Source organism: Leptidea sinapis, chromosome 1 (assembly GCF_905404315.1).
Source record: "Leptidea sinapis chromosome 1, ilLepSina1.1, whole genome shotgun sequence".
Classification (NCBI taxonomy): Eukaryota; Metazoa; Arthropoda; class Insecta; order Lepidoptera; family Pieridae; genus Leptidea; species Leptidea sinapis.
Genome location: NC_066265.1, coordinates 12400673 through 12426864, shown reverse-complemented (window position 1 = coordinate 12426864; position 26192 = coordinate 12400673). Strand labels below are relative to the sequence as shown.

At 35.4% G+C, this 26192-nt stretch overlaps 1 protein-coding gene across 2 annotated transcripts in view; it reads left to right on the top strand.

Moving 5' to 3' along the window:
- Nucleotides 1-5939: 5939 nt before the first annotated feature.
- LOC126966769 (lysosomal acid glucosylceramidase-like) overlaps nucleotides 5940-26192 on the top strand; it is a 30534-nt gene continuing 10281 nt past the window's right edge. The window contains exons 1-8 of one of the 2 annotated variants that reach the window (XM_050811051.1): nucleotides 5940-6097; nucleotides 9706-9833; nucleotides 11168-11216; nucleotides 15743-15881; nucleotides 18784-18940; nucleotides 19583-19743; nucleotides 22212-22335; nucleotides 25781-25894. In XM_050811051.1, the coding sequence (XP_050667008.1) occupies nucleotides 6037-6097; nucleotides 9706-9833; nucleotides 11168-11216; nucleotides 15743-15881; nucleotides 18784-18940; nucleotides 19583-19743; nucleotides 22212-22335; nucleotides 25781-25894 (933 nt within the window). In that variant the 5' untranslated portion in view covers nucleotides 5940-6036. Of the gene's footprint in view, nucleotides 6098-7258; nucleotides 7453-9705; nucleotides 9834-11167; nucleotides 11217-15742; nucleotides 15882-18783; nucleotides 18941-19582; nucleotides 19744-22211; nucleotides 22336-25780; nucleotides 25895-26192 lie in introns of those variants that run through there. The other variant, XM_050811050.1, reaches the window with a different exon arrangement.

The window sequence follows — 26192 nt, the reverse complement described above, 5'->3', positions numbered from 1 at the left end:
CTTTCCAAAGAAGTATCTTCTAATATTATAAATGCGAGAGTTTGTAAGAAGGTATGGATCTCTATAAACCCCCGCGGGAAAGTAAAACACTACAAAAACATAGCCCAGCATAGCGTCATTCATGTTAAATAAATTGTGTGTGATGGACGTCATATCCACCTGAGACAAAGAATGAGAACGAAAAGTCATTTAGGTCAGACATAATAAATAGGTACATACTAAACTTAATCATACAACCCTGTGAAAATATCAGCCCTACTGAGGCATTCACTTTGGAATGGGTGGTAGTTTTTTTGACTTTCAATAAGTGATTTCACATCCTATTTTGAATAAAAATGTTTGAATTTGAATTTGAATTTGATGACGATTAACAACCGAGTGCGCGATATGTAGTGCGGTCCGGTGGCAGGCGGTGGGACGGGCATGCGGGCGATCGGAAGACTGCGGGTGGAAGAGTTATTAATTTTAAACGCCTGCAGTTCCAATTAATTTGCATTTTCAATGACTATCAACAAATCGCAGGGTCAAACCTTAAAATAATCAGACATAGACAGTGCTCTGTGAACGGCTGGATCACTTGGCGTTGCGTAGAGACGTCGCTTCATTGTGTGTCTTCTACCGCATTTATCACGGGGAGTGTTCCGAAGAGCTGTTTAAACTGATTCCTGCTGCCGAATTCCACCTTCGCATGACACGCCACAAGTTAGGATATCATCCTCACCATCTGGATGTGTGGCGGTCCTCCACAGTGCGGTTTTCAAGGAGCTTTCTTCCACGTACTACAAAGCTGTGGAATGATCTTCCTTGTGCCATGTTTCCGGGACGATACGACATGGGTACCTTCAAAACAAGCGCGTACACCTTCCTTAAAGGCCGGCAACGCTCCTGTGATTCCTCTGGTGTTGCAAGAGATTGTGGGCGGCGGTGATCACTTAACAACAGGTGACCCGTACGCTTGTTTGTCCTCCTATTCCATAAAAAAATGAGAATGTTGTGTTTTTCCTACGGCCAACTTTATTATAAATCGCAAATCTTTATGCTTATCCTGACTGAAATAAATAGATTAACATAATTTTGAAGGACATAGGAATACATTGCAGTAGCTATCTATAACTTTTGCATTTCTATCAAGTATTATATTTGCATACCTATCTATCCTTACAAGCAATAGCGTACCTATTGGTGAAATCATACAAGAGTACAAATTAACCTACATTACACAATATAGTTCTTCGAACACTTATATCTGGAGAACGGCTGGACTGATTTTCGTGACTTTTAATTTGTTGGATTTGCCTCCGTCCCGAATATAAAATCAATGAAAAATTTACCAAAAAAAGATAATATTCGCTTTCATTTAAAAATCATCATCAAAATTTTCTGAAGGGTAATCTTTTTTTATGGAAAAGGACGACTAAAGAGCGTACGGGCCGCCTGGTGATCTGTAAGTGATCACCGTCGCCCACATTCTCTTGCAACATCTGAGGAATCTCAAGAGTATTGCCGACTTTTATCTCTGGATCTAATGGTGAATGATGATGAACCGATTTTGAAAATTCTGTTAGCAATAGAAACCCAAAATTTTGGGAGTGTCATATATATGCAATATATTAAACCAAAAAGCCTTTTTTGGTTTGATATATAGCATATATAGAAATAAAATAATATGAAATAAAGAAAAAACGCGAACACTTAAAATAAATTGTATGGCAAAACAACGTTTGCCGGGTCAGCTAGTTTTTAATTAAAATAATAATAAAGACCGAAATGGTAATTGTGAAATTCACTGCTGTGATTTCTGTTTTTATAGAGTAGGTATATTAATAATGCTATTTACGGTTAGAGAAATATTGTTAGACGGTCAAAACCTCTGTTGATAGGCATTTCGAGAGTGTTCCCAACGCTTCGAAATAGGAATTACGAGATCTTATAGCGCGAGCGAATTTATCGCATCATGAAATTGCACTGAATAATCGGGTGGAACGATAGCGATAGGACGTCGCCGAAAACAAATTGTTGAGCGATATCTCTACGCATCGAGGCATCTCATCTCTATACAATCTCTACGATGGACCACTGGGGTTCATCAAAAGTACTGGATCCCCGAGGACTAGGGCAACTCAGGGTTTCACTCATTCCATTAACAACAATTTCTTATATAGATGTTCCGTCTTTGTGAGTGCTCTTAAATATATGCCCTGGACTTACTAGTAAGATTCTGCACCTGCTAAAAACGAACTACCCAAACTTGGCTGAAAGTCAACTTTTCGAACTTTATAAGAGCAATTTGAACTCTTTAGACAAATTATGGTCGGTTTTAAAAGAAATGGCTTGCTCAAAACGTCCCGTTGACATCGAGTAACTAAAAAAATCTCCATGACAAGTAGTGACTAAACTTTCCATAAGAACACTGCGTGAATCTGCCAAACGGATGAAAGGCCAACAAGACCATTCACAGGCAGAAACACGGTAACCTGTTGATTTAAAGTATAGGTATAACTTCAAAAATAAGTCCATCTTGATTTAATGAGGTTATCATCACTCGGAGCGGTAATATCAACAAGTAAAGTCTGACTCTCCAACCAATCTACCACCACAATAATCATGTAGACGGATTGGTTCTAGATTTAGTAACTGATACTGCGCCACTAGTTTATACAGGTGTCCCAAAGTTATGGGACATGAAGTACTTTCCCTTCATGTACCATAACTTTGGGACACCCTGTATTGTTATTTTCATAATATTCTGTTCTATGGTACATAAGGTAAGATTACTATAACATAAATTACTTTCTTTATGATACCAAAGACTGAGAATGGAGTGAAGGAAAAAGACAGGCTATTAAATAATAAATTAAACAAAAAGCCCGTTGAGTTTCTTGCACACGTTCTTCTCAGGTCTGACGCATACTATTTCGAATTGATGGTAGTTTTTCACTTCAATAAGTGATTTCAAATCTGAATAAAAATATTTGAATTTGAAAAAAAAAAAAATTGGCAATACTATCTGTGAAGATAGATCGGTCCCATTAGAGCTTAGAACGGACGATCTCCTGAACAGGCTCTGGAGGATACGACCTCGGCGGCCACACATGGCTATAAACCCTTCTACCTAAATCATATAAATTCGATACAACTATTATAGTTATTGGTTAAATATTATTTTTAACTGGCTTCAAAAAGGAATAAGAAGAAGGCTTTACAATAAGATTAAATTTTTTGGTGTTTCGTGTGTTACGATTTATAAAAGGAACTTTATTTGTAGGCGTGCATTTTTTCACATTTTTCTTTCTATGTTTATTTGATCGGACTAAAAGTAAAAGTCCTCTCAAACAAGAAGAAACAAAAAGAAAGTTTTCGACCAACAAAACAAAACTACAAATTAAACCCTGGTACCCAATTAGGCAATGTAGTTTTGGCCTTGACAGATTGGTGTCCAACCTTACTTACTAACAATACATGTCAATAGATTTAAATTAGTTTTCCTGTCTAAGATCTGTAAGTATTTAAATTATTGTCCTAAGATTTAGATTGCATCTGGCCCATACTTCTATACGGATGTGAGGTGTGGACCATTAAAGAAGACCTTTTTCAAGACCTATTACAGAAGAAGCTTTCGAAATGTAGACGTATGTTGGCCATTAGTTGGACACAACTTCACGAATGTGGAAGTTCTGCGCCGCGTCAATAAAAAACGCATCCTCATGCAAACCATCAAGATAAGGAAAGTCGTACATTTGTGGCACGTGCTTAGGCACGGGAGGTATGAACTCCTACAACTCATCATGATGGGAAAAGTTACCGGAAGAAGAGGTGTCGTAGGTAGGTCGTAGACAAGTCTTGTCTGCGCAGCATCCGAGAGTAGACAGGAATCGCGAGTGCGGCAGTACTATTTCGCCACGCGAAGTGTTATATTTAGAAAGTAGACTACCAACCTTTGCTAGTCGGAGAAAGCATGCAAAGAAGAAGAAGATTTAGTTATATTCTTTGAAACACAAGAAAATTTTCAAGACGTGACGTCACCTCTCCCTACTTGCAGCCGACAGACCGCTATATTAGCGGTACGAGAACAGTTGGTGGGCATTATGATAGCAAATAGCCAGGTTTTCCCAGTTTCCTGGATTTTCCCCCACAAACCTTATGTATTAGTTTTTTAAGCATAATAAAGTTTTATCCCTCAACACGTAGATAGGGTTGTAGAAATAAGTTTTCTGATACCTACATATATAAGGCTTAGTTGTAAATTGCTTTAATAAGTAGATTGTAAGTAATTATGTACATATCTTATTAACTAATATAGAAATTTGTTTTTTTTTTTTTTTTTGGCGGGCATTATTTCGTTCGTCGTCGGACTGTAAACATCTCACCGAAGCTCTGTCCATTTTCGTATTGACTGTTTGTAGTGAGTAATTATTTAAATTAAGTTGACAGTGACAGGTGGACAGGGTGAAGACGTCTATAAAAGACGACGTCTCCCTAGCGTCGATACGGACTGACGGACTGACATACACCACTTACACAATCACAAACACACTCCACAAACAGACACAAACAAAAAGAGACACAAATACAAACATACATGCACACAAACATTTACACTACTTACATACATACAAACATACATACATTACACAAAACATCACCACACTCGCCGGCGAGTGTGTTCTTCTCATCTTTTCATCTTTCATCTTCATTTTGATTCTCTCTCCTTCCCACAAGCACACAGCAGGTCCGAGGTTCGAGTCACCTTAGAAGACGCCCGTTGTGTTCTTTGAAATTTATTCTTAGAAGCTTAAAACCCTTTTTGATCTTATTTCCTAATTATGTAATAATAGTAAAAATGAATGCGATATTTTAGTATCGCAATTATTGATATACAACTTTGTTTCATTTAAAAATATCGATATATTATAGGAAGATATATAACCTGACCAATGTGAAAGGTCGTTTTCAACATTAGTTAAAACATAAAAAAATATGAAATTGAATCTCATGTCATGAACAAAATACGGGTTGCACTTCACGGTGCCAGCAGAACTGAAAACTTGAACATTAACATTGTGCATTTTTGAATAATTTGCAATGGTTAGGGAACAATTTCGCATGAACTGCTTTATTTATCAGTATAAAAGTACTTACTTGATTTTATGTGGTTAAATACAATATTCATTTATTGCGCTATCGTACACATAAATGAAAATTATATATTACATAAAAACTTTAACACTTCAGAACTATTATAATTATTTTAAATTAAAAAGTATCTTTTACAAAAATCAACTTTCATCAATTATAAACTGTAAAAATATTTCACGGCTGAGATTCAATATCTCGACTTCGCGGTGTTTCGGCTTCGCACTCATAATAATTATTGAACCACTGGTCCAATGTCCGTGGTAAGTTGAAATAACAGGACTATAATTAGTTAGAAGTGTAAATCTCTCATCCATAATTTCAACGACTGTCTAACGAATTTTCGATCAGGCCACGTGTCCTGACGCGAGTTTAACATTTTATACCCATCCCAAGAAAAGTGCTCAACGCCGCTAAAGAATTTTCACTTCACAAAACTAACTCTTTTAAATTTCAACATGAAATCTTCTCAGAATGGGTCTCATTGTACCTATTAATAGCCCGGTACAAAAACATTTTACTAATACCAAGCGTATGCAGAGTTTAAAAAATTGCATGACTCCATACCTACTTTGTGTAATGCAATCACAGCGATTCGGTTCTCTTTATTACCCCACTCAATGAACAATCTTGAACAATCACTCAATAAAAATGACAGATTCTATTTTCTCAGAACGTGTGCAAAATTTATGACGATCGGTTTAGTTGCTACGCGTAAAACAAACAAAAAGTCTTCTTTCTTGTATAAATTACATGCTTCTAATTGTCTTAACATCTGTCATGTACGCATGAGCCGGTTAGTATCACTTCATAATTAATAATTAATTTATTCTTTACTTTCTGTCATACAAGTATCGAGCAAACACGTTTTATTGAATATTCATTTTAAATTCAAGAAAAACAATGATAAAATTTTTGCCTGTGTTTATATTGACGACATATTATTCTTATGCTAATATTCAAGGTATGTTCTCTTTGTTTCATAAAGAATTACTATCAATATAATATTATTTCGTATTATAAAAGTGTTCGTTTGTTACCGTCAAATACGCCAACTTTGCCCGTTATCTTTATAAAGTCGAATAAAACATCCTGTTTTTCTATAGAAATGTATATACATTTTTAATTTTTTAGATGTATTACGATCATACGAATGCATTACTTATTAAATTGTTAAAACGATTTTACTTCGATTTGGATCACGGGCAAAATAATCTGTGTTTCTTGCCAACATTGCCCACGCCTGTTTTTTTGACGAAATTTAAGTCTTATTAATACGTAATATAAATCACAACTAGAAATATATGAAAACTGGGCCTAGGCTTGATAGTTTTATATGTAGCTTAATCAGTTTTGTAATAAAATCAGTGGGAAATGTTACCTAGCGATTATTGCTCCTTTCCATACAACTTCTAACAAACTGTTGTAATTCTTTAGGGTTGTCGCATGTTAGTTATGAGTCTCGAGTTTTGGAGAACATTAGAAATAATATTTAAATAAAAAAAATATAGAATCAAAACGTGTACTTAGAAAAAAAATGTTTTATCAAAGTTTGACAAACTACGTATTTCTAATACTATCTTACAATTAGAACGAATAAACTAAACCCTATCTGCTTTTTGATGACGGGCAAAGTTGACAAGAATGGGTCTGAACAGTTTAGGGTAACATTGCCCTCCATCATAACTGTTGTATTTCAAGGCATAGAACACTGAAACCACGTTTAAATGCTTTTAAAATTGTTATTCTATAACAAACAGGAAAATAAACTTACCTGCGTTTTTCCCATGACGTAAAATTCACCTAAAAATAACAGTAAAATTTGCCCGCAACAAAACTCTCAAAACTCTACGTTCGACAAGTCCTGACAGGTGACTGAACGAAGTTGGGAACGAAGGCAAGGCGTAGTGTTGCCAGACACATAATCTACTTTTCTCCCAATTATAAAATGTTTCGATAAACCTATATTTTTTTTCGATTTTGACGTATTCGCTTAGAAACTGCTTTTTGGGCAATGTTTTGTTGGTTGGCAAAGATGGCGTATTTGACGGTACGCACCCGGGTATTTATAGCATCCATTGCTCTGTCGTTTATGTAGCTACTACCGTGGCGGAGCCGCTGGAGACTGGGGGGCGCAGCCTTATATTGTCTGTCATGTTTGGGGTGGTTGCTGTAATCGCCACGCTGGGTTTGCGGGTTGACGATCGCAGTAGATGGTGGTGCTATCTCGGAAGGATGCTGCTACCCATCTTCCATTCTATGTATCCCTTAGTCGCCTCTTACGACACCCACTGGAAGAGATGGGGTGGTGTTATTCTGGTGAGACACCAGACGCACAGTGTTTCTATATTATTTTAAGTTTTTGTAGTGGGAAAGCTGAAGTTCGTAGTATTTGTTTTCTTTATTTTATACACACTAAGGAAATAAAAATACTGGTGGCTCGGAAGACGAAATTAGAAGGCGAATGGCTATTACCAGATCTGCAATGCAGAAGTTGACGAGGATATGGCGGGACAGGAATATAAAGCTACTAAAAGCTACTAAAGTTCAGTTAGTAAGATCTCTAGTGTTTCCCATACTACTAAATGGTGCCGAAACATGGACAGTCAAAGAACGAGAGAGACAAAGGATTGACGCACTAGAAATGTGGTGTTGGAGACGAATGCTACGAGTATCTTGGACACAACGCCGCACAAACGTCTCGATACTTGAAGAGCTCAAGGTGAAAGAAAGGCTTTCATCTATAGTCAGAGCCCGTATCCTCAGATACTTCGGACATATCACGCGACGTGGAGAGCATGCCATAGAGAGACTTGTTGTTCAGGGAAGGGTCAACGGCAGTAGGTCAAGAGGTCTCTCCCCTATGCGCTGGACAGACCAGATCAAAGCCTTAACCAATACTCCCCTCAACACATGTGCCAGAGAAGCAATAGCCAGGGATAACTGGCGTAGAATCGTTCGTCGTTCGACGTGACCACGACTGCTCTGTCAAGAGTAATCCGACGAAGAAGAAAAGGAAATAAAGATAATATGTGTTAGATACTAGAATTCTAAGATAAACATTACATAGTTTACTGACATTAAATTGGTATTATGCAAAACTCTGTAAATGTAATTTGCATTTATTTCTTCGTCTGTTATTCATTACTTTCCACTTTTGATTCTTTGCATGATTTCTCTTAGACGTTTACATCTTTTCTTCAGACGTTTCTCGTATCTAACGCTCATGTCTTTATGTGTTTCTTTTATTCTAGACAGATACGGCAACATTGGTGACTCTTTCTTCAATAGGAATCCAAAGTTCTTCAATATCATTATTTTATTCCTCTTCTATATTAACAAGTGTATTTAGAAAAAAAACTAGTATGCTTTAGACCACACGATTGAAGTAAAACAAAATAAGAATTTATAAAATTGTTCAATAACGAAATGGCATTACGAATTAATCAAGAAATCACCGTTCGCGTAACGCTGTGGTATCGTATTCATCAGCTTACTCCTCAAGTCAAGCATTACGCATGTAAATAAGCTTAACATAAAAAAAATAACTGTATAAAAATAGATATTAATTTAATAAATGTTGTTAATTTGCTTAATATGTAGATGTAATGAGTGGGTAATAAAACGCTTAAATTTTTCATTAAAATGCAAATTTTAGTCAATTTATTTAAATATTACAACTACCAATTCTAACTACTCACTTAAATCTGAAAAAAAAAAATCAGGTTAGAAGTAGAAGTATAGTTCAGACAAAAAACTATTCGGCGAACTCTACAGCTTTCCTTCGATGATAAATTGAGCGAGACGGTTGGCATAACCTACTGCCATTGTGCTCAGAACGTGTGCGCCTGAGTTGACTCCGGTGCATGTAATAATTCTGGCGCTCATATTGAAGTCAGTCTTTGTCCATCCGATCCCGAAGGGTGACGGGTGAAGCCTAGTGGTATAACTCTTTCGTCTTCAAATTCTTAAAGAGCAATATTAACTGCCAGTTCTTGGTCACTTAGGGACACCAGTTGATCAAAGGTCGACGATGCGACTTTCCCTATGGTCTGTCTGTTGGTGATTTTTTTTTATGACAATAAGGGACGAGATGAGCAGGACGTTTTTGATACGCTCTGCCCATTATAATGCAGTGCCGCTCAGGATTCTTGAAAAATCCAAAAATTCTGAGCGGCACTACAATTGCGCTGGTCACCTTGGTACATAAGATGTTAAATCTCATTTTCCCAGTAATTTCACTAGCTATGGCACCCTTCAGACCGAAAAACAATAATGCTTACATCTTACTGCTTCACGGCAGTAATAGGCGCCGTTGTGGTACCCATAATCTAGCCGGCATCCTTAGCAATGGAGCCTCCCACTGTAAAAGAAATTAACATATATGGGGGGCGGCTATGACAAGAAAGTTGAGAGAGGGCTGGTCAGTTTTTTTGGATATAGTGCGGCCTTCGAACATGTATAGCACTCTTCACTTCCATCATTTTCAGCACAAGAGTTTGTACAAGTGTACCACCACCTTCCTCGCTGGCCATGTCATTCAGGTTATAAATAAGATATGTATTATTTTAGATAAGCCATGTGCTTCGAAGCAGATTCCTGGAGAATCAGTGGTATGTGTTTGTAATGCGACTTACTGCGATGAGCTACAGAGGTCCATACCCAGTAAAGACACCTTCTATGTTTATACTTCTTCTGAGGTAACATATAAATAAGTATTTGTTCTCAATATTTTTTTCCGAATTCCTGCCTTAATGTATTTTCAGTTAACGGCTTATATCTTAAATATGCTATTGCGTGCCTTCCACGATCGGCACGTGCCCCCGCGTCGCGGGATGCCATAGATCGGCGCCATTTTGCGCGCGCGTAGCGTCTATTTTAGCGCATTTATTTTACATGCATTAATAGATTGCTTATAATTAGAATGATATGAGAGAATATATAAGAAAACGATTGAAACAAGCTATAAGATCATGCAAAATAAACTATAAACTTATAAACAAAATGAGAGTCAGTACTCAGCGGTCGGTCAGCACGTAGTGTGCCAAACGTTTTGGTGTAAATGAAAAATGTAGTGCCAAATGGCACTGGTCGATTTTGACTGGGTACTTATTTATTGTGTGATCTGTAATAGATCCCGTCTCCTCACAATCATCGTCAGGTGTTCGATATTCATTGAGTTGCGAAGAGTACAAAGCTGTTACAGATATATAATATAAACAGCACAGGTTGCAGTAATGCGCTGTCGTAAGCTAACAGTCTTAGTATTTTTTTAAGAGGGGGCAACAGGCTCATGTGATTTTGGTGTAAATGAAAAATGTAGTGCCAAATGGCACTGGTCGATTTTGACTGGGTACTTATTTATTGTGTGATCTGTAACAGATCCCGTCTCCTCGCAATAATCGTCAGGTGTTCGATATTCATTGAGTTGCGAAGAGAACAAAGCTGTTACAGATATATAATATAAACAGCACAGGTTGCAGTAATGCGCTGTCGTAAGCTAACAGTCTTAGTATTTTTTTAAGAGGGGGCAAGAGGCTAATGTGATTTTTTTTATGACAATAAGGGATGAGACGGGCAGGACGTTCAGCTGAAGGTAATCGATACGCCCTGCCCTGTCTTAAAGCAACGACAACAAGCAAGTCTTGGAAACCTTTCTTATTTTTATTAAAGTAGGATTGTGAAAATTATTTCTAGAACTTATCGTATTGGATATTTGTTTTATGACAGTAACGGACAAGACGAGCAGGATGTTCAGCTGATGGTAATTGATACGCCCTGCCCATTACAATTCAGTGCCGCTCAGGATTCTTAAAAAAAAAACAAAAATTCTTAGCGGCACTACAATTGTGCTCGTCACCTTCTTCTTCGTCTCATTTGCCCAATAATTTCACTAACTACGGCGCCCTTAATATTAAATAAAATACTTTTACTTTATTTCTAAGACTTTACAGTCAAAGAAAAACATAAGTACAAATAATTTGTCTTTTTGCAAATTGAACAAAAACACAATCAAAATGGTTGAATATTTCAGGGCGGATTAAGATTTCGGAAACAGGCTGGGATTTTTGCAACAAGGAGTGGTGAGTATTTTATTTATTTATTGGTTCCCAAACAACATAAATGTATTAATCTTCACCAAATAACGCTACTTTTAGTAAATCATAACCCTGGTAAAAACATAAAGGAACCAAATACAATATTTTAATGTTTTGCATATGTACGTAATTCCAGAAAAACGTCCCAAACCACAATCATATCGAAATTGAGTTAAGAACACAAAACTGGTCATGTGATTCATATTAACGGACTGACAAAAAATGATGGCAGCCCTATTGTCACTCTTTAAATGACATCATGACATAGTAGCCCAACCCAAATGTATGCCCAACCAAACTCACTAATACTTATTAAACTTTAAACACGAATTTCTTAAAATGTGATGTTTGTGGCTTGGAACGTTTTCGACACCATGCCGCGACACCATGCTACAAAAAAGGCATTATTTATAGCTAAATGTATTTATCCGCAAAGATGTCTTTCTACAGCTCCCTTTTCTCAGCTCAGAGCTCGGAAGAAAAACTCTTACTAAAGGGATAAAATTAAAACTAACAAAAGACGAAATCACAGTTTAAGATAAGTACATAATATTGTCGTGTATTATTGAAGAACTCAATATATATCTTAAATTAATTTACAATATTCAGTTATAGAAAAATATATAATTATTATTCTATAATTTGTAATTATGTGCGGTTATAATAATATAATTTTTTATTTGCATTTGGTAGAAAGCTATTTATTATACGGCCATTTATTCAAACAAAATAATTCTTGTAACTATGTATATTAACAATACCATGACTACATAAAATTAAAACTATCATTACGTGGAAGCGTACCAAGAATACTGGCAGCATTTTCGCGTTGGATAGCTAGGCAAATCCGTTGACCAAGATAGGTGCCAGCGCTTGGATAGTTCGGTTATCATCAAGTTTTTTTTGTTATTAGATATGGTTTTAATGTATTCAAATTCAAATTCAAATATTTTTATTCAAAATAGGATGTGAAATCACTTATTGAAAGTCAAAGAAACTACCACCCATTCCAAAGTGAATGCCTCAGGCCTGAGAAGAATGGGCGCAACAAACTCAGCGGGCTTTTTTTTCATCAAAAATATGTTTTACAATTAAAGTAACATTTACAAAGTAACATTGTACAATTAAACTTATTATTTAATAGCCTGAGGGCGGTCGCTCCATTCCCAATCTGTAGTATCATTAAGAAAGTCATTTATGTTACAGTAACCTTTACCACACAAACGTTTTTTAACAATTCTTTTGAATAACGTAATACATTTGTTTTGAACATTTTCTGGGATCTTGTTGTAAAAGCATATACATCGCCCCACAAAAGACTTACTAACTCGACTTAGCCCAGTAGTAGGCATCATCAGTTTATGTCTGTTCCTGGTGTTAACATTATGGTTATGACAGTTTCTGGCAAATTCACTTATGTGCCTATGAACATACATTACATTATCAAGAATATATTGAGAAGCAACAGTCAAGATGTTAATTTCTTTGAATTTTGCTCTCAATGATTCTCTAAGACCTAGGTTATAAATAGCGCGAATAGCCCTCTTCTGCAGCACAAATATTGTATTAATATCGGCAGCGTTGCCCCATAGCAATATACCATAGGACATAATACTATGGAAATAACTAAAGTATACTAGTCGCGCCGTATCTATGTCAGTTAATTGTCTAATTTTTTTAACCGCATATGCTGCAGAACTAAGTCTGTTCACCAATCCTTCAATATGGGGGCCCCATTGTTATTTGGAATCTAGAGTTATGCCAAGAAATACAGCAGATTCCACCGGTTCTATCACCTCTCCGTTTAACAAAACATTTGCATTTACATTTTTGACATTTGGTACGGTAAATTAAATGAATTTAATTTTCTTGCTATTTAACAATAAGTTATTAGCGTTAAACCAGTACACAATGTCAGATAAAATATCGTTCACTTCGTCATACATAGCTTGGTTTCTTTTCACTTTGAAAATCAGTGAAGTGTCGTCCGCAAACAATACTACCTATGTTTTTTCTCTATAAGATTAGGAAGATCATTTATATAGATAAGGAAGAGGAACGGTCCAAGAATAGACCCAAGAAGAATAGGTCCAAGAATAGTTTGTTTTACATTACTTTATCAATAATGCATGTAATAGGATCATCAAAGTAAAGTAGACTTGTAACGATATAAGTTGCTGACGGCACTACACAGCGTGATATCTCCCTTTAGGCAAATTTCATTTACATCGTTTATATACACTAGGAAAAGTAATGGACCGAAAATTTACCTTTAGGATCATTGCATGTCATTAGTTGAGGCAATCTCTCCGCCCCAAACATTTTAATAATTTTGTATCGGTTCATGATAAGTGATTTTAAGGAACATTTTAAAGACAGAGCCATAACATAAAGGTGTTATTATTGTTATAATAGTTTCATGCCTTACTGTGTCAAATGCTTTTTATAAGTCCACGAATATCCCTTATTTTCAATCAATGACGATCTTATTATTTTTACTAAATTAACTGTTGTTGCTAGTGTATTACAATTACGGCTCAATTGATTTTTTTTTTAAACCCAATTTGTAGATGTGATGAATATCATGATAAAATAAATACACAGTAATTGAATGTTAATAATGCATAATTAAGCAACCTGCAATTCACGAAAAAGTTTAGATCCATGAATAAAATCGTACAAGTAGACAACTAATTTGTAATTACTAACATTTAGTTGGTAATTACTTTTTGTTTTGCATTTTATTGATTTCTATACTACTTTGTTTAAAATTGTAATTTAACATCTTGTAATAACTGTATTAATTGAAAGTAATTGTTCTTTTCTATTTAAATATTATGTAATTTAAACGCGTTGCGAACTTCCTAAAGTTTAAGTGTGTGTTATTATATTGTAAGCTATAACTATATTGTATTTTAAATAAATATTCTAAAAAAAAAAGAAATATCATATGGTATCTGTATGGTATGGTATGGGGCTCCTGTTTTCATAAACTCTTCAGTTAAGTCCATTTTGTATGCAGATTATTACTAAAAGCAAGCTCCTTATTAGTATTTTTGAAGTCTTCTCGAAGTTACGTCGTATTTTTTATTGGTAGGCCATTTGTGTATATTTTGGTATTAGTTTAGTGGCCGTTTTGCGGATAGCGACTACAGTATATAAATACTACCACATACATCTACAATTTATCGAATAATATGTAGATTCGGATGTCATGTTTGTATAAGCTTGCTGCTTTTAAGCTCCGCGAGATCATGTCTGGGGGATAAAACACTTGCTTCAAATGCTCATAGCTGGTGAGGTTTGCCCGTCAGGAATTATAGAGAATGTTGGTAAGATAGTGCAGCAGTTAGCTGGTAGTCGACAGTACGCAAACGATACTTTTTAGTGCTGATTTTTGTCTAGATCTGACGTCACTAAAATGGTGGTTTATCTCCATATCAACGCGCGGAGTGTATTACTGATTAATTAAGTTTTGCCTATTACAGTTTTTTTATGGAATTGGACGAGACGAGCAAGGCGTTCAGCTGATGGTTATTAATACGCCATGCCCATTACATTGCACTCCAGCTCAGGATTAGTGAAAAACCCAAAAATTCTCAGCGGCACTACAACTGCACTCATCGGCGCCCTGCAGACCGAAACAGTAATGCTTCATAACTGCTTCATGGCAGAAAAAGGCGCCGTTGTGGAACCCATAATATTGTTGCGTAGCAACGCTTCGACGTATATGACGAGAGTGTCAAATTTCATATCGCGCAGCAACGTAAATGACGAGAGTGTCAAACTTCAAGACATTGTTAATTTCATCAGCTCCGACAGCAATACTCGTAGTTCAGCGGAAAAGTGTTTACTTTAGACGCTGTAGACCCTTGTTCGATACACCTACCAGTTTATGGATTTTTTGGGTTTTATAAAGTTAATGGAAATTTCTAGTAAGTTCAAGAACAAATCGAACAGAATAAAGAGGATGGGAAATATGTAAGCAAAAGGATAACAATAGTTAAAAGAAATATCTAGTACAATTTAAAATTAAAGATGGAATGGGGGAATCATTTTGAAAATAGAACAGATCCGGGGGTATATAAGCCGTACTAAGCGTGGCCTACGGCAGTTCTAGTTCTGACTCGAAAGTGTAAAGAAGAAGAAGAAGAAAAGGAGAAGTAGTGAAAAGTGGAAGTGTTCCAAGAAGAAGAAGATAGAAGAGACTTAGTGTTCGGTGCAGTGTGACGCGTTGAAGGTACCGCCGCCCACAAGAGGAACAGCGGCAGACCCGCGAAGTGCAAGTTCAGAAAAAGTGAACGCAAATAAAGACTCGTTCCTATAAGCGGAGTATTATTTCCAATCCCTGACCCACTCTCGTGTCAATATAGCCGGCATCCGGTGCAAAGGAGCCTCCTACTTACAGATTACAGCTGCCCTCATAGTCGATAACATCTTCGATTTGCCTCTTTAAAAGGACATCAATCCTGAAGTTTAACATATTTTTCAAATATGTCATATTTTTTCAGATGATTTAAGAAAGTTCCACCTTGTTTTGGATCCAAAAAAGACTTATCAAAAAATACAAGGGTTTGGTGGTTCTGTAACTGATGCGGCTGGAATCAACTGGAAAAGTTTAACGCCAACATTACGTAAAAGTTTAATAGAGTAAGTTTAAGTTAATAGTTTAGAAATATTACTATAATAATAAAGTAAAGTAAATAATTTAACTAAATAATATTTTCTCTAGTGAGGTTTCAACAAGTGAAGTCTGACCGACAAAAGTTTCATTTTAACCGACTTCAAAAAAGCAGGAGGTTCTCAATTCATCCGTATTTTTTTTATGTTTGTTACCTCAAATCCTTCGACTGGATGAACCCATTCTGATAATTCTTTCTCTAACTCTTTTTATTTGAAAGCCGGTGGTTCCCGTGTGGTCCCATTGTAATATGGTCTAGATCTGACAATGGCGTCCACGAGAAAACCATAAAAGTCTTAAGTCTATATATACGAATAACTCAATATCGCGCCAATTCGCCAATCGCGCGCCAAGATGATTCTTTTTTTATTTCAAAGGATATACTTCAAAGATAGGTTGGTGAGAGTTTAGTTAGGTTCTGATTACGGAGTCGATGACAAAGTAACGGCACTCTTCAATTCTTAGGAGCAAATTAACGATACTCGGCCGAATCTTTTTTATGCTATATATATTTAAGTTATCTACCATAATATGGTCAAGTTATTATCGTAGTCGAATATAATGATCAATGGGACTCCTTAACGACTTACAGTAAGGGTCCAATCTGAAGCAGAATTTCTAACTGTCTGTAATAAAATTGCAAAGCACTTACGTTCATTGCTGTATTGAAAAATTTTGTATATCTATACATATTTACACAAATCGATAGTTAGTTCGGATAGTGTACTTCAAATTCACTAAAAATCATAAAATAAAAAAATAAATATAAAAACAACCGACTCCTAAAACACTATTACTTAACAACAGATATAATGTGCACTAAAAAGTATAAAATAATTGCGTTTATGCAATCTAATTAATTAATCTTATTCTAGTTACGATTATTGTAATTTTTGGAGTCGGTGTCATCCAAGATAGGTTTGTTACTACATACATAGTTAAAGGTGAGATGTGCTTGAGTCGTGAGGAGGCGTAGCGGGTCGCGGCGGAAGGACTTGAAGGAATGTTTTAGAAGTCGGTTGTTTCTTTGTTAAAAATTTTTTTTAATGATAACGATTAACAAACGATAGTTATTGACTTGTTTTGATTGACTTGGAGATTGTCGTTCGTGCGTTCAGATGCGCCCCTGAATTTAAGAAGCCCTTTCCAACTGTCAATCTTCAAATTTGTCTATTTAACAAGTAATTGTAGGATCAATTCTCAAAAAACAGCTACCTTACAATATCATTAAATAATACTAAGCATAAAAACTACTTCTTATCTTACTACTAATCCTTAATTAGTCATAATCATGGCACCCGTTCGATGACATCAGGCAAACTTGAAGTACCTAGAGTAAACAATTACTTTGGCGATAGAACTCTAAAGAAAAGAATACCATATCTGCTTAATAGTTTGCCAGACGACATCCGACGGGAACCAAACCAAAAATAAATTTAAAAAACTATTGAATCAATATTTATTGTTGCAGTAACACTTGTAAAATACGCTTTAAGATTTATTGTATGAGACTCGCTCGATCCTGTAGACAAACTGTGTAAACAGTTTTACAGGAATTTGTATTATTTTAAGAAGAAACTGTATGTTTATAAATAAATAAAATAATAAAAATAAAAAAATACTACACACTGTAGCGTAAACAATCACTATTATAAGAAGACTAGTTATATCATGAATATTATGAAACTTCGTCACATCATAAGCGAATGCAATCGATGCAACAGTTTTCTATAATGAAAATAAGGGCCGAGACGATCAAGACGTTCAGCTGATGATAACTGATACGCCTTACCCATTACAATGCAGTGAATCAGGATTCTTGAAAAACCCAAAGCTCTGAGCAGCACTACAATAATTGCGCCTGTCAGCTTGAGGCATAAGATGTTAAGTCAAAATATGAGTACCTGAACTTCCAATAGATGTATCAAATCAATCCTCTTCCAGGGATATTAGATTCATCATTAAGGTGCGTACAAATTACGCGCGGCAGCCACGCAAACCCGTGTTCGACCCTAGTTGAGCTTCATTTGCCGCGCGAGCCAATCTATATATATAAAAATGAATTGCTGTCCGTTAGTCTCGCTAAAACTCGAGAACGGCTGGACCGATTTGGCTAATTTTGGTCTTGAATTATTTGTGGAAGTCCAGAGAAGGATAAATAGGAAAATGCTGCTAAATTAAATAAAAGCAACAAATTTGTTTTTCCTTTGATGTGTCCATACATAATTTCTATGAGAGAATTTATTGACGCACGGTTTGACAGTTCTGCTGTGAAACAATTTCATTACGACAGCAGGGTGTTAATTCATATAAAAACATTATTTTATTTATTATATCCAGAACAACGTCTGTCGGGTCAGCTAGTATGTTGATATAAATTTAAAAGAACGCAATTGCCGGGCGGGCAGCCGATACAGCTTGAACAGCCCGCGGCGACCAGTTCAATCTTGTATACCAAATAAGCAATAATTTTAAAATTTCTAGCAGCCTATAATACCTTTTTCCAGTATCAAAACAGTCAATTTCATTGTTTTAGCTCGTCGCGCGAACTAAAACGTCCCAACTTACTTCACGCGAGTGAACGACAGAAGCTCATTTGATGCGGTTTCAAAAACCGTCAGCAAGCGAATCGCCCCGCGGCACGTTCGATAGTTTAGCGAGCGTAATTTGTATGCACCTTTAGAAGTAGTTGGTGAGGATATGCTGTAGCATGGATGAGCAAAGGATGCAATACATCCGATAAGGGTCGCTGTGCCTTTTAAACCCTCGCCTTGATACTGCTTGGTATACTCCAGTGATTCTCAATAATTGACTTCTCTATATTCAATGATTTTCAGGTCACTGTTAGTAACGAAATTTTTTATTTTTCAGCTCGTATTACGGTATCCGTGGTCTTGAGTACAACATGGCGCGGGTACCAATCGGTGGCTCTGACTTCTCTACTCACCCATACGCTTACAACGAGTTGCCAGTTAATGATGTGCATCTAACAAACTTCACCCTAGCCCCTGAGGACTTCCAGTTCAAAGTCAGTATATATATCGACTAGATTCTTTGTCAAGATTTCTTGTGGCATTCTGATTTTATTCACCACTATTGGATGGCAGATTTTTTGCCCACGTAAATTGCGCAGTAGTATTTCAATTATCGGAAGACGCAGTGTTGGTAGGCAAGATGGACCGATGATCTGGTCAGGATGAATAGGTTGGATGATGGCAGCGCAGGACCTGTCGTCGTGGACCGTTGGGGAAGGCCTTTATGCAGCAGTGGGCGTCTTCCAGATGATATGATTATGATTTCTATTAACTTAACTCTTTAGTTTGTGATCCAATTGTGTATGGTGTTTTTATGGTTGATACGGGAAGGTTGTCAAAAATGTACTAACACTGTTTTATTAAGCATATAGAAATTCTCATGAATTTCTAGTAGTTTGGAAATGTAGTAGAAATTGAGACAGCATTTTCGCTTTGGACTGCTAGACTGATCCTTCCACCTGGATACAACTACCAACAGTTGGTTTTTCAGTAGTTGTATTGAGACGCATAGATAATATCTACCTTGTAGAATCTGCGGGTCTGAGCCAAGTATCTACAAAAGCCTTTCCAAAACTTTTCCAGTAGTTCTATTGAGACGCATAGATAGTACCTACTTACTTAGTATTTTTTTTCAGCTACCAATGATTCACCATATTATGAATACATCTAAAGTTCCAGTGGATATCGTAGCGACTACTTGGTCGCCACCACCCTGGATGAAGAACAACAATGAATTTACAGGCTTCAGTCGGCTGAGGACTGAATACTATCAAACATATAGTGATTACCATGTTAAGTATGAACAGACATAAAATACTTTGATACGTATTTATACTTAATAGATTGCTTGTAGTGCCAGGTCGACCTGTTATCTATCTACATATATATATAAAAGAGAATGTATGTTTGTATGTTCCCTAATAACTCCTAAGCTATTTGACCGATCTCAATGAAATCTTTTGTAATAGATTCGTTGCAGTTCAAGGAAGGTTTACACATATAATGTATTTAGCAAAAAACATTTGCCAGGTCAGCTAGTAGTTAATAAATCATTGAATTTGTGATATTTGATTTAAAAGAATTGAATGACAGTTTTAATTTTATGTAGCCATAGTATTGTAAATATACTTGTAAGATAAGTTTTTAAAATTACAGTTATATAAAAATAGTATTGGTAGTAATACAAGTAATCGTGTAATTTCTACAAATTTCATAACAAATAAAATTTGTAGGATATGATTATTAACTATGACAGTAATCACAACCATGATGGTCACGATTAACTTTACCATTGGCATTACAATATTAGTAAATACGTGTATAAATATTCAAGTAAATCCGACCTTGTATTCTTGCGTTCAAGTCAAGCAAACGCGCATCTGTCTCACGTGATGAAAAGTAAAAGTCCACCAGACAATATGTCAAATTGCCTTTTACCAGATTTATAGTCTCTTATTACTAAATTGCTAAAATATTTAGGAAAGACAATATTAATTTGTCCTTCCGAACGAATCACAATGTCAATCGAAAATGTAATGGCAAAGATCTATTAAATAATTCCGGCGTTTGTAAACTAGGTTGTGACACTTGAAACGGGGTATATATAGGTCAAACGGATCGAAATTAGATTAAAGGAACATATTGCCGCATTTAGGAATAATCATCCCGAAAAATCACACTTCGCGAAACATTTAATTGATACAGGTCACTCATTCGGAAACAATAATAATTTTAATATTTTACACACTTGTGAAAAAGGATTTCGCTTTTATGTGTTAGAGCAATTAGAAATAATAAATCACAAAAATGCAAAACATGTTTACATTGTTGAATGAACAAACAAATTTAGTCCCATCACCTTTGTTACGTATCTCTTCCGGGGGTAATACGTCACAACAGCCGACCATTCACAGCGCGTCATTTCATGGGACGAGGGTATAACAGAGCGGCTTCCGGCTCATTTGATTCAGTCTCGTGCCAGATTTTGGCGAGACAACACATCCTGAGGATGCCTCGTGTAGAGGCGAAACACGTGTCGAATTGTTTAAAAACAAATATTGGCGGAATAAACACTAAAGAAAACTCAAATCATTTATATAGTCTCTTATTATACGACTAGTTTCAATATTTACATGTAATCCTTTAATGCAGTGTTTCCCAACGTGATGCCCACGGCTCACAGGGGTCCCCCTTGTGCGTGATTTGAAAGTTAAGGGGGACAATTTAAAAATGTACTCGATACGACTTTAACCGCTTTGGGTTATTTAAATGCAATGCTAGTGGTGACAAACTTAAAAAAAAGGCAAATTCCAAGAATGTGCAAGAAAACTTATATACCGTTTCATTTTCATAGTTAGCTGAATGTAGATTTAGTGCTTTTGTGATTTTGCTCTTAATAGTGATTTTCATTATTATACGAGTAACACTAGAAATAAGGGATTAATTGTAACTAATTCTAGTAGGCTTTATAAGATACATAATAGCTTTAAGGGTAAATGTATACACTTTTATAATAAAGTCCCAGCCACTGTTCAGGCATTATCTATAAATAAATTTAAATGTTTTGTAAAATCCTATTACTCCACTACTATTACTATGCTATTACCACGCTATTGCTGCTAATATCTAAATGATCGGACAGCTTGGGACTAGATTCTGATTATTTTATAGCGATAGAAATGACTGTACAATATTGTATATTTTTATTGAAAAGAGCGCAAAAATAATGCTGGGAGAGTTTCTTGCGCCGCTTCTTCTCTCTCATAGCGCCAGTTGTTCTCGAGGCGGTAGTAGTATCTAGTAGTTATTAGAAATGACATCAAAAAGAATTCTTAAGGAATCAATTTTGAGAAAATAAATGCCTTTTTATGCCTTTACTGTTAATGACTTACCGATAAAAAAACAATCGATATGACACATTGCGGACACTTGACATTAAATCTAAGTAAATTAGAACTTAATATAAAATCTCTGTGCAGCAAGCATCAATTGCAAGGATAAATGAATATAGAAAATAAATATTAAAATTATTTTAAACTTCAGTTTTTCAATACCTGCTTAGAAATTTTACAAGTACGATGTTTTGTGTTTTCTTCCTAAAATTTAACATTTATGTTTATTAAGGGAATAAAACCATTTTTAAAAGTTAAAATTATGTAAGGGGCGCATAAAAATTTTAGAAATGTTAAGGCCTAAAAAAGTTTGGGAAACACTGCTTTAGTGTGATAATGTCTTGTGTGAATCTGACTATACATTTATTTACAGATTTTTGCAAAAATATAAATCCGAAGGTGTATCAATATGGGGTATTACAACAACGAACGAACCGATTGATGGTGTATTCAATTTGGTTCCATTTAATTCTCTTGGATGGACTTCTGCTGAAATGGTTGGTCTATTAATATATATATACAGGGTGTCCCAAAGTTATGGGGGGACATGAAGGGAAAGTACCTTAAATATCGTAGATAGGCTATTTTACTGAAATGTTATTTTTAAAAGTTAGTAATTCTGCATTCAAAGATTTTCTTAAAATTACTTGCCTCGTCGGGGAATCGAACCGACTTAAATGTAAAAAAAAAACCCCTACTCTTATGATGCCAATCGAAAGAATGGCCAAAAACTAATAAGTCTTCTTAAGTAACATAGTATTTTAAAAGAAAGGAACAACGTAAAATGAATGTTTTCCTACTTGGATTGGTACGAATGGACCGATTAGATGACCGGCCAGATCCCCAGACCTTACACCATTAGATTCTGTAGATAATAAAAAAATAAGGTTTTATAGGAATTTGCCAATAATATTTTAAAACATCAACAATTGTTTCGTAGCAAATGCTCCCTATTGTTATAATGAAATTGTGTCACAGCGGAACTGTCAAACCGTGCGTCACTAAATTCTCTCATGGTAAATATGTTCATAAAAACAAATATTGAAAATAAAAATAATTATGGGTACCAAATCGAAATAAAAACTATCCTATCTCTCAAGTTGAACCAAACTACACTCCTTGAATTAATCCCCATTAAAATCCGTTCATAGGAGTCCATCGCGGACAAACAACGTGTCACGTAATTTATATATATTAAGATAATGAAATGCTCACACAATACCTTTATTTATTTACGATGTGTGTGAATTGATGCATCTACTGTGCTCAATAACTCTAGTTTATAATTATAAATATACATTTAATTTTGACTTACTTGAGTAAAGCATTACTTTTAAGTATTTTTGTTGGGTCACTTTACATATATTGTAGTTTAAATGTATAATAATAATAATATGTAAAACGATGGAGCTGGACGTTATTATGTTGAATTTATAGTGGAATGAGTGTCTTGCCACTTCTTCTCTTTATAGCTCAACCTTTTGCGAAGTGACGGTAAGTGCAAATAAAGAAAACTTGAAATTTATAAGTGTCATGTCCTTGATATACACGAATAAACTGATTGTGATTTGATTTATTCATTGCATTAATTTAATTTATTGATGGATTAGGAATAATGGTCCCTGATTGTAAGCGCTTACAGCGGCCCATTTCGGCTTGCAACACCACAGGAATCACAACAGCATGTCCTGGTTGCGTTGTATCGTCCTTCGAACATCAAGTTAGAAACTTCATTCTTTAGTTTAGTCGTAACTGGGGGGAGATTCCTTGAAATTTGTAGGAGACGATACACATTCATATGTTGCGGATGATAATTAAGCTTGTGGCGTGTCGTTGTGATGCAAGGAAGTGACGTCACTACGCAACGGGAATAGAGCAGTACTAGATACCTGACGATTCAAGCAAATCGTTATCATTTATATAGAAATTAAAACAAGTTTAAACTATAAGGGACGGAGCATTCGCCCTAATTTTTTACAAGCAATGAAAGAATAAATTTAAAATAAAATTCGGAGGTTCTTCAACAGGGTGAGTATTCGCGGTACGTGGACAAATTACACTAAGATTAAAATATATAAAAAACGAAAGAGACTTCTTAAATTTTAAGTTAATTTAATAAGCCTTGGCTCATAATAATTATAATAAATTTAATATAAACATTTATTTTATGAGAAGATATTTAAAATTCATCATTAAAAATACGACTAAAATACTACTAAGCTTTACTGTGCCGACTTTTAATTTATTCTGCAAATAAATAGATAATATTTTGATATCAACATAACGAATCCCAAAACGTTCTAAGGCGCAGCGTATAACGATACGACTATAATCATAAATATGTATTTTAATACATTTATGTTCACACAGAAGAAAGATGTTGCTTACTTTAAATTTAATTAATTTGCAAGTTATGCAACTCTTATTTTTTGTTTGCCTGTGGCACAAAAATTCTTACATATCTAATATATAAAATTCTCGTGTCACGGTGTGCGGGACCGAACTCCTCCGAAACGGCTTGACCGATTCTCATGAAATTTTGAGTGCATATTGGGTAGGTCTGAGAATCGGACAACATCTATTTTTCATCCCCCTAAATGTTAAGGGTGGACCACACGATTTTTTTTTTAATTTTTTTGACATTTTTTTTTGATTATGAGTCAGCATTAAAAAATACATACAACTTCAAATTTTCACCCATCTACGATCAACAGTTACTTTTGTATCGCGATTTTAATATCGGCAATACAACGTTTGCTGGGTCAGCTATCTTAATATATATAAATCTCGTGTCACAATGTTTGTCCTCAATGGACTCCTAAACTAATGAACGGATTTTAATGGTGATTACTTCATGGAGTGCAGTTTGGTCCAACTTGAGAGATAGGGTAGTTTTTATTTCGATTTGGGACCCATAAATATTTTTATTTTCAATATTTGTTTTGTATGGACATATTTTCTATGAGAGAATTTAGTGACGCACGGTTTGACAGTTCCGCTGTGAAACAATTTCATTCTAACAACAGGGAGCATATTTACGAAATAATTTTTGATGTTTTGAAATATAAAACAGTTGTTTTTTTACTATCTACAGAAGAACGTCTGTCGGGGCAGCTAGTAATATATATGAACTACGTGACACGTTGTTTGTCCGCGATGGCCTCCTAAACTAATGAACGGATTTAAATGGGGATTACTTCATGGAGTGCAGTTTAGTCCTACGTGAGAGATAGGATAGTTTTTATTTCGATTTGAGACCCATATTTTCAATATTTGTTTTGTATGGACATATTTTCTATGAGAGTATTTATTGACGCACGGTTTGACAGTTCTGCTGTGAAACAATTTCATTATAGTTAACAACAGGGAGCAATGACGTTCTATACATAATATAGAATGTCATTGACAGGGAGCATATTTTACAAAATAATTCTTGGTGTTATGAAATACTAGCTGACCCGACAGACGGAAAAACTCTTGCGGATGGAATTTTGGAAACCCCGTTCTTAGCTGACCTCTACTCAGTGAAAAAAATGCTCCTACCAAATTTCAAGTCTTTAGCTCTAATGGTTCCAGAGATATCGTGATGAGTATGATGACTATATACGTGGAAATCTCTTATATATATACAGATTATTGACAAATACATAAAAAAACAGTATTTTTTTTATTATGCACAGAACAACGTCTGTCGGGTCCGCTAGTATTATTATATATTGAGAGACCGGTAAAATCCTGTTCTCTCAAGAAAAATATGCTAACCACGACCGGGAGGATTTTGACGGTAAATATTAATCAACATTGACAGTTGACGTGAAACGTTTGACTGCAGATAAACTGTCAAAATACTACAACAATTATTTGGATATGCTTTTGATAAATTTAATCGGAAAATCCGAAATATTATGTATTGTAAAAATAATTTGATTCCTATGATTTCAGGGTGAATGGATAGTCAATAATTTGGGTCCAACAATAAGAAATTCTGAATTTAAAGATTTGAAAATTTTGACATGTGACGATCAACGCTACACGATACCAACCTGGTTTGCCGGTGTAAGTAGCAAAAAGTTTGAGTTATTTTATCTTGTACAAAAATTTGTACAGAAATTTATAATAGACTGTGTAGTATTCGAACCCCGCCCTCTTGGAATACACCCCAACAACAGAAGGGAAAACAACGAGAATAATTCAAAATATCATTATGCTCACCAAGAGAGTATAAAGAGTGTAGAATCGAGCCGACTTTACCCGACCAAGCTACGCCGAGCGAGACGGCTCAGTCTCATTCGGCCTCTCCCTCTTCTTGGACAATAAAAAAACCTCATTTTCGTGTTTTTACTTTATAACGTTT